Source organism: Coptis chinensis, chromosome 2, assembly GCF_015680905.1.
Source record: "Coptis chinensis isolate HL-2020 chromosome 2, ASM1568090v1, whole genome shotgun sequence".
In the NCBI taxonomy this organism is placed as follows: Eukaryota; Viridiplantae; Streptophyta; class Magnoliopsida; order Ranunculales; family Ranunculaceae; genus Coptis; species Coptis chinensis.
In genome coordinates this window covers 90,728,753-90,741,768 of record NC_141457.1, presented here as the reverse complement: position 1 = coordinate 90,741,768, position 13,016 = coordinate 90,728,753, and the positions used below count along the sequence as shown (strand labels likewise).

Below are 13,016 nucleotides of genomic sequence, written 5' to 3'. Positions count from 1 at the left end.
ATGATGAGTATTCTTTGAATGTGACGGGAATGACCCAAGGTATTAATTGAATGTGCCATGAATTACCTGATATTTTGTTATGCCCAAAAGAGGCTTTGTGTATGTGTATGGAAAGCCCAGAGATGGCTGTGACTCACAAGTTACGAATTTACAAGATGAAAATATATTTTCTGGAGGCGTTATCCCCGCTTGGGACATATGTCTTGTAGTGGTACTCGGTGTGAGTGAGGCACATGGATATGTGTGATTTGGCAAATGTGTGAAGTGCAAATCGTGGAGTAGGAACTAAAGGTTGGGCTGCGTCTTTTAATAAATGAGTCAACGAGATAATTAATAAGCAAAGCAAAAATATTGATTTTACGTATGACTGAGTTATTACATATGAATATTTATGTATTATGATGTATATGATTTCTTACAAGAAATAAATACGTGGTTGGTGTGAGTTGATACTCACGAGGGATGAATATACTCCATAGTTGTGATATTTTTCTCGTTCTTATAAGTTGACGAGTAGTTAATTAGTAAAATATTGATTTTAAGTATGATAGAGTTATTGCATATGAATATTTATGTATTATGATGTACATAATTTCTTACACGAAATATATACATGGGTTGTGTGAGTTGATACGTACTCACGAGGGATGAATGTACTATCTGGTTGTGATTTCCTCGTTCTCATAAGTAGACGAGTTTATGCATATAATTTCTTATGAATGAATGTACGTGAATGTAGTTAGCGTGATATGATGGATATGGTGGTGTGACATGAATGTTAATATTGACGATATATTATGTCATATTATGTATACCCATGATGGTTGCAGTAAGAGTGAAATAAATGTAGATTTTTAAGGATTATGGTTGGGAAATCTAACTTTGTTTTGCAGGCGGGTATGACTTAATAACTTTTTATGCAGAGACATTGTCCTACCCTAACATGTAAGCGGTTATAGGTAAGATTTTAATTAAATTAATTTACGAGATAATGGGATTGAAATCTTACTTGGGAAAAAACTACACGCCGTTTTGGAAAACAGAATTATCTTGTCTTCCAAGTTGAAATGGTTGGTAATGTTATATTTATTTATTTGGAAGATGGAATGTAGTAATGTGTATTTTATTTTAGTTTTACTCATATTAGTAAATTCAATTTGCTGACCCATGTTTGTTTTGTTTGCAATGTGAGTGTGTTCTTAGAAACATAGATGGTAGAATGCAGTGGATGACAACGTTTGATTTGGATTCGCTTTTGGAGCCTTACTGGTTTAAGTTTTCTGAAGTGGAAAGTTTTTATTTGAAATAGATGTAATAGAGTTGGTTAGTATTTTTTTTTATTTGTGAATTAAGAGTTGTTCTTTTGGTTTTAATTTGATCTCATTTTTTTCTATATCGTGTTTAGTAATGGGTTATTAGAGTTTCGTTTCATCCTGGGTTTTCAGAAGATGGAATAGGGGGTGGATAATTTCCTATTTTTAATTTTCTGGAAATTTGGGGTGTGATACTTTGTGTTCCTCTTTTTAATAATCTAACTCTTAAGGAGGCTTGTAAGGTTGAACCTTTTGCAATAATAACAAGTGGGGGTCTGTTTTAACCCCAGCTTAATCTTAAAAAATAAAATAAAAATTGAACCCTTTGTTTTTTTTTTGCTATAACTAAAGTCAAGTTAGATTGAACTTCCACAGCTGCGACATTTCACGCGAGCTGAGCATTCCCAATTTTCAAGTTGGAGTTTAAGTGAGAAATTTTATAATCCCACTTGAGCACATAGATCCCATGAGCCTGTGGTGCAAGTGTGCAACTGGTTGTGCACCACCCAGCCAATGTTCGTGATTCCAAACGAAACGTCGGAATTCTGTTTAATATTTCGGTTTTTCAAAAAACCGGAAAAACTAATATAGAATCGAAATATGGATGATTCCGAAATCAGTCGAAATTCCAAATATAATAGGGATCGAAATTTAATGAATTTCGGTTTTTAGATTTGTCGGAATTCCAAAAATTATGAAATCCCGAACTATGACACCACCCCTCCTTTCAAAGGGGTCGTTGTGAGTTCGAAATTCACAACAGTATCTCGAAATACTGTATATAGGGTATTTTTCACTACATGAAAAAAAACATATATTTCGCCCACCCCTGAATCTTGCTTCAGTCAACTTGATGATCTAACACAATCATGAAATATCATTTGTAGCATGCATGGAGCCATGGAGCTAATTAAAATGGGGAATAATGCACAACATAGACAACTCACCGGGAACGCAAATGTTGAAATGCCACCACTGCGGTTTAAGGTATAGTTGGCATTAGGCACTGCCATGTGAAGCATGCATGTGAGTGATTGCCATTGATTCAGAGTAAGCGAGTCGCCGACAAACATTATGGTTTTCCCTTTAAATCTCCTCAAGAAATCCCTACCATCAAACCTGCATGTTACATGAAAAACATGAATATATATTCCATTATATATTGGAAAGTAGGCATCACATAATTTTCATAATTGATGATTAAACAACTTCGTCCCTTGATCGACTTGAGCCCTATTAGAAAGGAACTCTGGAATGCAGTTGCAATCCATCTTATGGCACAAATATGGAAAACTATAAATCGAATATGCTTCGATGATGGTAAACTGAATGAATGAAATCTAAAGAAGGGGGCATCGATCAAGGTTATTTAAACATCAAAAGAAGGGTGAGGGCAGCAACAAGAATCAATAAAGCATCATGGGACCCTCCACTAATGGGGTTTGTCAAAACAAACACTAAACATTGACGATTCTGCTCTTGGCAACCCAGGTCTCAGAGGTACTAGAATAATATTCAGAGGAAACAATGCAGAGTTGTTGGGATCGGAGTTCTACCCATGAAATGGGGATGACTATAAGCTATGATGCTGAATGCATAACCATTGTACCGGCAGCTAAAGTGGCTGGAAGCAAGAACTGGAAACATCTATGGGTAGAATGTGATTCAAAGTATGCGGTCTTGGCTTTTGGAAAATGCACAATTCCTTGGAAACTGCAGGCTAGGTAGAAGAGAGCTATTCACAAGCTTGACTAGCTACTTGTTAGAAAAATGATTTGCTCAAATCCATTTAAATATGAATGAGTAGTTTGTCTCCCAAGTTACCCCACTTAAGATGAAATGGGTTTTTTCTTGAAACAGTACGTAATGTGAGAAAAACCTTTTTCAAAATGATGCATTTGTTTGAAAGCGATTGCATTATGCGAAAAGGTCGCGACCTTCGAAATGTGCCTTTGGTTTGAAACGATTGCATCATGCGAAAAGGTGCAACCTTCGAAATAGGCACCGGTTGAAAATGATTGCTATATGCGAAATGGTGTGTCCTTTCGAAACATGTGACTTTTCAAAGAGTTGCTTACTTTTTCCCAAGAGTCACTTTGTGTTGTTTGAAAAGGCACCACTCACCTATAAATAGTGGATGAATTTGGAGAGAAAAAGACACCGGATCACCGCGAGTTCGATCTTTCTCTTCTCCCCACGTTCTTAGTCAAATACTATGTTGTGTTATTTGAGTCTATAGAATTGAAGTGCTAGCTTTCTATAGAAGAAAATCCGTTCTATCTTGGGAGATAGTTTCCCATCAACCTTCAAGCACCGTGAGGGGAAAATCTGTCTTAAGGACATAGTGTATCTACACTAGGCTCGGATTTAATTAAAAGTACAAGACACTTACAAGACAAAAGGTTTGTATAATTTGGTAATTGGTAAAGAGTAAGTACAATTAAGTTGTATATTCCTAACAACTTAAAGACAGATTTCTTTTCTTCTTCTTCTTTACCGAGCGAATTTGTTTTGTTTTTCTTTTCTTTTGGTTTAAGGAAATAACAAAGTGTAGTTATATTTCAGAATATGGCAACACCACCAGTTACTCCTGCTGTTACTGTTCCCCATTCTGTTCCTCATGGGGAGAAGCCTGAAAAGTTCAATGGAACTGATTTCAAGCGCTGGCAACAAAAGATGCTCTTCTATCTGACCACCCTTAACTTGGCAAGGTTTCTGTGGGATAAGGCTCCTGATGTAAGCTCTGATGAAACCGACAAGGAGAAGGTTTTGGCCAAGGATGCTTGGTTTCATGCTGATTTCTTGTGTAGAAATTATGTTCTTAGCGGGTTGGCTGACTCATTATACAATGTGTATAGTGTGTTCAAGATTGCTAAGGAACTTTGGGATTCGTTGGACAAGAAATACAAGAGTGAAGATGCTGGCATGAAGAAATTCATAGTTGGCAGATTTCTTGATTTCAAAATGACGGATAGTAAGACCGTCATAAGCCAAGTCCAAGAACTTCAAGTAATCTTCCATGATGTCATTGCTGAAGGAATGACCCTAGGAGAATCTTTCCAAGTGGCTGCTATGATTGAGAAATTACCACCATCTTGGAAGGATTTTAAGAACTATCTTAAGTATAAACGCAAAGATATGAATCTTGAAGAGCTGATTGTCCGTCTAAGGATAGAAGAAGATAACCGCCTATCTGAGAAGAAGGGCAAGGATCCCATGGTGGCAAAGGCCAATGTTGTGGAAGGATCTAGTGCTAAGGGAAAGAGGAAGCGCCAAGACAAAGCTCAAGGCGAAGAGAGTAGTACGCCTACTAAGTTCAAGGGCAAGTGCTACAACTGTGGAAAGGCTGGACATAAGGCAAGTGAATGTCGCAAGCCAAAGAAGTACAAGAAGCAAAAGACTGAAGCAAATGTGACAATGGACACGCTTTCTGATAATGTTAATGACATGAACCTATCTGCTGTGGTTTCTGAATGTCTCATGATTGGAAATGAAAGGGAATGGTGGGTGGATACTGGTGCTACTCGCCACATATGCTCCAACAAGTCGATGTTCACCACTTATCATGCTGTGGAAAAGGAAGAACAACTCTTTATGGGGAACTCTTCTACGTCCAAGGTTGAAGGCAAAGGAAAGGTGGTGATGAGGTTGACTTCTGGGAAGGAACTAACTCTAAATGAGGTGCTCTATGTGCCTGACATTCGCAAGAATTTGGTTTCGGGTCATTTCTTGAGCAAGAATGGCTTTAAGTTAGTCTTTGTTTCTGATAAATTTGTACTAACTAAGAATGATGTATTCGTGGGAAAGGGCTATCTTCAGGATGGGCTCTTTAGGATATCTTGTTTTACTATTGCGCCAAAGAGCGCCAATAAAGTTGAATCTTTTGTTTACTTGATTGAGTCTTCACATGTATGGCATGGTAGATTAGGACATGTTAATTATGATACCTTGCGTAGATTAATTAATTTGGACTATATACCAAAGATAACAATAGACCCACACCATAAATGTGAAACTTGTGTAGAATCCAAGTTGACCAGATCATCCTTTCATTCCATTTGAAAGAAGTCTTGAACCTCTAGACTTAATACATACAGATATATGTGATCTTAAGTATGTACAAACTAGAGGTGGTAAAAAAGTATTTCATTACTTTTATTGACGATAGCACTAGATATAGTTATGTTTACTTGTTGAGAAGTAAAGATGAGGCAATTGAAGTGTTCAAGCATTATAAAAATGAAGTTGAAAATCAACTAAGCAAAAAGATTAAGGCTATAAGGAGTGATAGAGGAGGTGAATATGAATCACCTTTTGAAGGTTTCGTTGCGAACATGGAATCATTCATCAAACTACGGCTCCTTATTCACCTCAATCAAACGGTATTGCGAGCATAAAAACCGAACTCTAAAAAGAGATGATGAACGCTATGTTGTTAAGTTCGGGTTTGCCCTGAATTTTGGGGAAACTTTGCTTTACGCCAATTACATTCTCAACAAGATTCCTAACAAGAAGACGCTTAAAACACCATACGAATTGTGGAAAGGTCATCAGACTTCCTACGAATTCTTAAAAGTGTGGGGGTGTCTTGCTAAAGTGGAAGTCCCTAAACCTAAGAAGGTGAAGATAGGACCCAAGACTATTGATTGTGTATTCATTGGATATGCAAACAATAGTAGTGCATATCGTTTTCTAGTTCATAAATCAGAGATTCAAGATATACATGTTAATACAATTATAGAGTCAAGGAATGCTTCATTCTTTGAAAAGACGTTTCCGTATAACATGTGTATAGAGTCAAGTTCAACAAAGAGAACTTTAGATGCTACAACTAGTAACCATCCTACACAAAGTTTAAATTGAGGAGGAACCTAGGCGTAGCAAAAGGTCAAGGGCGTCAACGTCTTTTGGACCTGATTTTCTAACATACTTGTTGGAAAATAATCCTCAAACGTTCAAGGAGGCAATGTCATCTCGGAAGCTACTTATTGGAAAGAAGCAATAAATAGCGAGATTGAATCCATAATGCAAAATCATACATGGGAATTGGTAGATTTACCACTAGGTTCCAAGACTTTGGGATATAAGTGGATATTCACAAAGAAATTTAAGACTGATGGATCAATCGACAAGTATAAAGCTAGACTTGTGGTCAAAGGCTTTAGACAAAAGGAAGGATTGGATTATTTTGACACTTACTCTCCAGTTACAAGAATAACTTCCATAAGGATACTAATAGCAATAGCATCAATACATGGATTTGAAATACATCAAATGGATGTAAAGACGGCATTCTTGAATGGTGAGTTAGATGAAGAAATATACATGGAACAACCCGAAGGGTTTATTGCTCCTGGACAAGAAAGGAAAGTTTGCAAGCTTGTTAAATCTTTATATGGATTAAAGCAAACACCTAAACAATGGCATGAGAAATTTGACAATGCAATGTTGTCAAACGGTTTCAAAATAAACGAGTGTGACAAGTGTGTCTATGTCAAAAGCACTCAAAAGGGATGTGTCATTGTTTGTCTCTATGTAGACGATATGCTAATTTTGGGTAGTAATATGGATGTCATAAAATCTACCAAACAAATGTTGTCTAGTAAGTTTGACATGAAAGATTTAGGTGTCGCTGATGTTATCCTAGGAATTAAGATCTCTAGGATGGAGGATGGACTTGTTCTATCACAATCTCATTACATTGAGACGATTCTTGACAAGTTCAAGAAATATAACATCACACAAAAAAGGTCACCAGTTGACGTAAATCTTCATTTAGCCAAAAATACTGGAGATAGCATATCTCAACTAGAATACTCTCGTATACTTGGTAGTTTAATGTATGTCATGAACTGTACAAGGCCTGACATAGCATACTCTGTGAGCAAGCTAAGTCGATATACGAGTAATCCTGGCAGAGATCATTGGACTGCCATATTGAGAGTTTTGGGATACTTAAAGTATACTCAGAATTTTGGTTTGCACTATACAAGATATCCAGCCGTTCGAAGGGGTACTGCGATGCTAATTGGATATCGACACTAAAGACTCAAAGTCCACAAGTGGATATGTCTTTACACTTGGAGGTGCAGCTGTTTCTTGGAAATCCTCAAAACAAAGCGTGCATAGCGAGGTCCACTATGGAATCAGAATTCATAGCATTAGACAAAAATTTTGGAGAAGCGAGTGGCTTCGAAATTTCTTAGAGGATATTCCAACCTGGGCTAAACACGTACCCGGCCGGTGTGCATACAACATGTGATGCCCTAATCTGCTATTGGTAGAGCACAGAGTAGCATGTATAACGGGAAGTCTCGACATATACGTCGTAGACATAATACCGTCAGACAATTGCTCTCAAACACTACACCATAACACTGATTTTGCAACATATAGTAAAATTGATTGCTAACACTTATTCATCCGTTACAAAGTTTATCACACTTTTGTTCCGTTGGAAATGCTACCAACCGTTACATATTCTCAAGACAAATACTTGATTTTTTTCGTAACAATTACTTTATATTAAGTAACGGATAATTGAGTGTTGCCTATACAGAAAATAAAATAAAAAATGAAAACAATTGGAAGTGGGTGAAAATGTTTTCATTCTCACGCTTAGCTCTCGGACTCACACCCTTTCCGGTAACAAAAAGCGGGCGAGATAAGTGATGAGAAAAACCTGCCATCGCCGGCATTGTTCTTCCTTTTCTCTTTCTTTTTTTTTTTTTTTTTTTTTTTTAATTTTCCCTTATTTATATTTTGTAACAAAGCAAAATAGAAAACACTTATCTCTTCGTTCGAAATACCTCCACCGCGTTCTTCAATTCAGGTATCAAATTTCAAGTTCAATTTGCTTGAAGTTAGGAATCTAAACTTTGAAGCCTTGAAATAATTTTGTGTTCTTGTTTGTTTAGTTTCAAGTCGGGATTGAATCAAAGTTTGAAGCTTTAAATATCTTCTCAGGTAACTCTCGATCTCTCTAAAAATGCAAACTTTAATTGGTGTTATTGTTTTGGGGAATTTTGTAGTATGTTTAGTGTTGTTTCTTAGCATTGTACTATCACTGAGAAATTGTAGATACTCATGTGTCATGCCTTGCTTCTTACCTTAATTTGCTGGAAAACATCTCCGATCGGGTAATTAAGTTGTTGAATAGTTATTTGAAATTATTTGCTAATGTGGGGGTTATGTTTTGTGCGTACTAGATGTTTGATGATATGCTAGATTGGGCTTCCAATAGGCAAGATTATGGTGTTATTAGACAAGTTTTCTTTGCTCGAGTCAATATAATCTTGTTTTTGATAAGAAAATGATGCATGAGGAGCGACCTCTTCAAGTTTATGTCTCTACTATATTTTTAGTGCAATTTCAAGTGCTTTTATGTACCCATCTCTCAACTTGTGTGTGTTCCTGACTAGGTCGCAAGATGCACGAGGAAAATTAACCCGAATACTAAAGATGCCAAATATGTTATGAATGTTAAGCAAATTGGAATCATAATTTATGTTTAATTATTAATCGTGTGCATGCTTGAAGGAATTTTTGGGAAAAGAAGGGAACATTTCTTTGGTATTGTTTCTGCTTTTGTTGTCGGGCTTGGTGTCAAAGTCTCTCCGACTGATATCGAAGAGGGCATGCGTGTTGTTCTAGTTTGTCTCGTGTTCTAATTTTTTCAGATGAAGGGACATACACACTATTGAGTTAAAGGACACAATTTTAATCCAACAAGTGTTACACATTGCTAGAATTATTGAAGTTATTATATATTGGATAATTTTCTGCATGTTCTACTCAAAAACAAAAGGCTAACAATCGATAGAAAGTTTAAGCAAACACTTACACTAGTATGTTTTCAGAAGCTGGGTTATTTGCCATGTGTGAAATAGTGTAAAATAGTTTTGCCTTGGTGTGTTTTTATTTTGGCAAGCTTCTCTTGCAAAGTATTGATATGAAATTAATTGATTGGAATTTTTCTACGGTTAGGTTGCCAAATGTTGAATGCTCAATTGCTTTGGTATTTTTTTCAAATCTTTATTTAAGTTGGTTTAATTTTATTTATATAATTTCCATGAATTTGAGTGACCCTCACCTTGTTCAATAGTCACTTGTTTCATGGAGGTGTGTCTCATTTTTAATATTGTTTTTAGTAACCAAAGACGATATTGAGAATCAATCTTCCATTACACTGAGTAGATTTTTTAAGTAACTTGGACAATTTTAAGCTATGGTAGCAAATCGGATTTACTTTGTTGGTAGCTTTTGTTTTATATATGTCGACCTTTGGATTTGCATTGGAAGGAAGGAAAAGAGTTGGGGAGATTGTTAGGTAAATCTAATTGGACTTTGTATTTCCCACTAAATTTAGGTCAACCAAATTTGTTAAACGAATGAATCAAAATCTTATAAGGAGTAACTAGTTGTGAACGAAAGTAGTTAGGTGGAACTTGATAAATGCCTTGAGCTTTGCGTAGGCACATAAAAGATTAAAAGATAAAATTATTTGAGGACTTGGAGATTTAGTTTTGAGTTTTGACCATATCTTAAATCTATGAATGATAAAGCAAGATTGTCACTAATCTAGAAAACTGTCCACTTGTACTTGGTACAGTAAAAAATCAGCTCAACTTGAGAAGGTGTTATAGAAAATAAGTAAGTTCTTGAGGGCTAGATATTATTATATCGTATACATACTGGACAACTGGACTTTGGGTACTTCTTGAGGGCTAGATATTATTATATCGTATACATACGGAGACTTTGGACACTCGGTAATGATGCTGGCGTATGTCCCCTCCCTCTACATGCATTTGTTAACATATTTACTTATTCGTTGTCATAAATTCCTTGATTGACTTATATATTTGAAAGTGAACGCAAGTGTCATCTCAAGGGAATGAACTAATTAAAAGACTTGATGGATTGATCTTTGTGTAATGTGCAATACCTACTTAATGCATTCAGTTCACACTTTGTTTGCGGGATATATGTTAGTGGCGTCAAGTGGTCAATCATTAGGATGTAGACACCTCATTCAGGTCAAGCAACACTATCTTTTGGTAAGGCAGAAAAATTTACTTGTGCAGTCGAGTGTACAATTAACATGATAACTGGGTTATTGTTTTTTTTTTTTTCAAAGTTTAAACTTGTGTTGGCAATTTTCTGCCGTCTTCAAACTACTAGTTTTTTTAAAAGTGGGCTGGGTGTTGGAGAGAGTTGTTGAACTCCGTCACTTTTGAAGCTATGTTGTGTCTTGGTTGGTGTATGAATCTTTTCCCCGTCCGTCTCAGTAGTTCCCCATTTTGTTTTTCATTCATCTAAATCTAGGAAAAAAAGATGCGAAAGATTTACATTATACCCAACTGTACATGTTTATTTTGTTTCCTTATTTAGCTATTTTACATTTTAGTTCTATTCAAACTGAGAAAAGAAAAACAAGAAACTCTAAACTTATGTGGTCTTTTCTTAAGCTGTTTATTCTTTTATCGTCACGGGTAATATACTATTTCCATATCTTGATTATCAAGGACAAACTGGTCGGTAACCTTTCATTCAAAAGGATCCGAAGGTAATTTGTGTTTACTTGAGGAACGTTCACTCCGATTTTTGGTTAATCATTGCAACATGAATGCATCCCTCAAGCTATCCTGGGGATGGATGTCATCTGTCAAGCAAAAAGTCCGGTATGGGAAAAACTTTGTGTTTGTTTTGTCAACGCCGCAGCAGATTGAACCGAGTCTTTGGTCAAGTAGTTGTTCTTGTTCTATGCCATACACGGGGAATTAGCTTACCAGGTATGTCTTTCTATCTGTGACTTGTTGGAACTTGAAAAGAAGTGTTTTGATGATAACTACATTCTTTTGCACCGTTTGTTGTGGGTGATGGTAACTTTTTACTTTTGATAATGGGCATTTGTGGCAGATTTGTCATGAGTTTGAGAGGTTCAGCACCTACTTACCTGATCTTAAGGTTGCTGTTTTTTATGGTGGTGTCCATATTAAAAATCATAAAGATCTATTAAAAAATGAGTACCCACATGTTGTTGTTGGAACCCCTGGGAGGATATTGGCACTGGCAAGAGAGAAGGACCTTCCTTTGAAGAATGTGAGACATTTTATCCTTGATGAATGTAACAAGATGCTGGAGTCACTCGGTAATTCTTTTTAATACTTTATAAGTCAGTTTTGACTCTCTAGTTTCTGGTTTTAACCTCTATGTAAATTATTTTGTTACATCTTTTTGTCTTGATTCCAGTTTGTTGTTGAATGTTTTAAATTATGCAGACATGCGGAAAGATGTGCAGGAGATTTTTAAGATGACTCCTCATGATAAGGAAGTCATGATGTTTTCTCGCAACCCTTAGCAAGGAGATACGGCCAGTCCAAGAAGATATTTATGCAAGGCGTAATGTCCTTGAGCCAATACTTCTTTAACATGACCATTGTCCTTTTTGTAATGCCATGTTTCTGCAACAAATCACATTAATGGACTTGGTGGTTTCAATATTTAATCTGGACAAACTTCAGTATCTTTAGTTGCTATTTCCTTTGGTACCTTAGGTTTTAATGTTGGTGTAAGGATCCAGAAATTGCTGCCTGGATTACCTTTTGTAATGTGATTAGGTTGTCTATTAACATTTATCTTGTCCAACTCATTCGCATTACTTGGGTGATCAGCATCTTACCTCGTTGATGTGGGCATCGTCTTTAGCTTTCATCGTTCTAGTATTATGCCACTTTACCTTGCATTGTTGACTTTTTTTGGGGAGTAGTAGGATATTTTGGGTGAGATTCATTGAGAATGTGAGCATCGTCTTTAAATTATTTGGATTGGGATATGAGTTGAAGATTTGTCAGTTCTTCATTGTTTTGGTACTCAAATCTATTAGCTTGAGGAAACGCTCCTAATTTTTTAAATATGAACGCGTTTGTCTTCACCAATGGAAATTTATGTAGATGATGAAGCCAAGCTGACCTTACACGGGCTTTGTACAGGTATACATGAGACTTAAAATCTACATATTGATGTTTATGCTACTCTTTGTTAAGGCTGGTTGTGTCATAGTTATTTGTTTAGCGGATGAAATTTTTCTGCCAACATTTTTTATCGGCATTACATCAAACTAAGCGAGGGAGAGAAGAATCGCAAGTTGAATGATCTCCTTGATGCATTGGATTTCAATCAAGTTGTCATCTTTATGAAGAGTGTGAGTGGAGCAGCAGAGTTGAACAAATTACTTGGGGAATGCATCTTTCCGTCAATTTGCATCCATTCTAGGATGCATGTCACGAAGGAAGAAAGGTTAGCACTTATATCTGTTTCTTTCTTTTCTGAGATATGTTGGACATCTACTTGCTATGAAGTCTGCCTGAACATGGTAAGTGAAACCACTGCTAGAAAAAATCTCCAAATATTCTTTTCTCTCATGACTTTCCTGTTTGATTCTTTGGTAAGGTTTCAATGCATTCACTTTGTTTACTTTAGATATTAAGGTGTTAGGATGTCATAGTTATTTGCTAAAGTTTTTTTCCTCACTTGTGTAGATTAAATCGATTAAGACACTCCACTTGTAAGCTGTTACAACCTGTTTGAGGAAGGTATTACCAAGGTGTTCTAGTGTTCTACCCATTTAATGAAGGAGCTTATTTGAAGCAAGGGAGGCAAAAGGAACCTTAGGAATAGCCGTGAGAGAGGGAAAGGACG

General features: G+C 36.3%; 1 protein-coding gene and 1 pseudogene across 1 annotated transcript in view; one reads left to right on the top strand and one right to left on the bottom strand.

Annotated features, from left to right (window-relative positions):
• LOC147518850 (protein trichome birefringence-like 43) overlaps window positions 1-13,016 on the bottom strand; it is a 30,219-nt gene that overhangs the window by 12,306 nt on the left and 4,897 nt on the right. Inside the window, exon 2 of the mRNA XM_086590573.1 lies at window positions 2,261-2,432. Coding sequence (XP_086446699.1) covers window positions 2,261-2,432 — 172 coding nt within the window. The remainder of the gene's footprint in view (window positions 1-2,260; window positions 2,433-13,016) is intronic.
• LOC147518852 (DEAD-box ATP-dependent RNA helicase 15-like) lies at window positions 10,937-12,886 on the top strand (annotated as a pseudogene).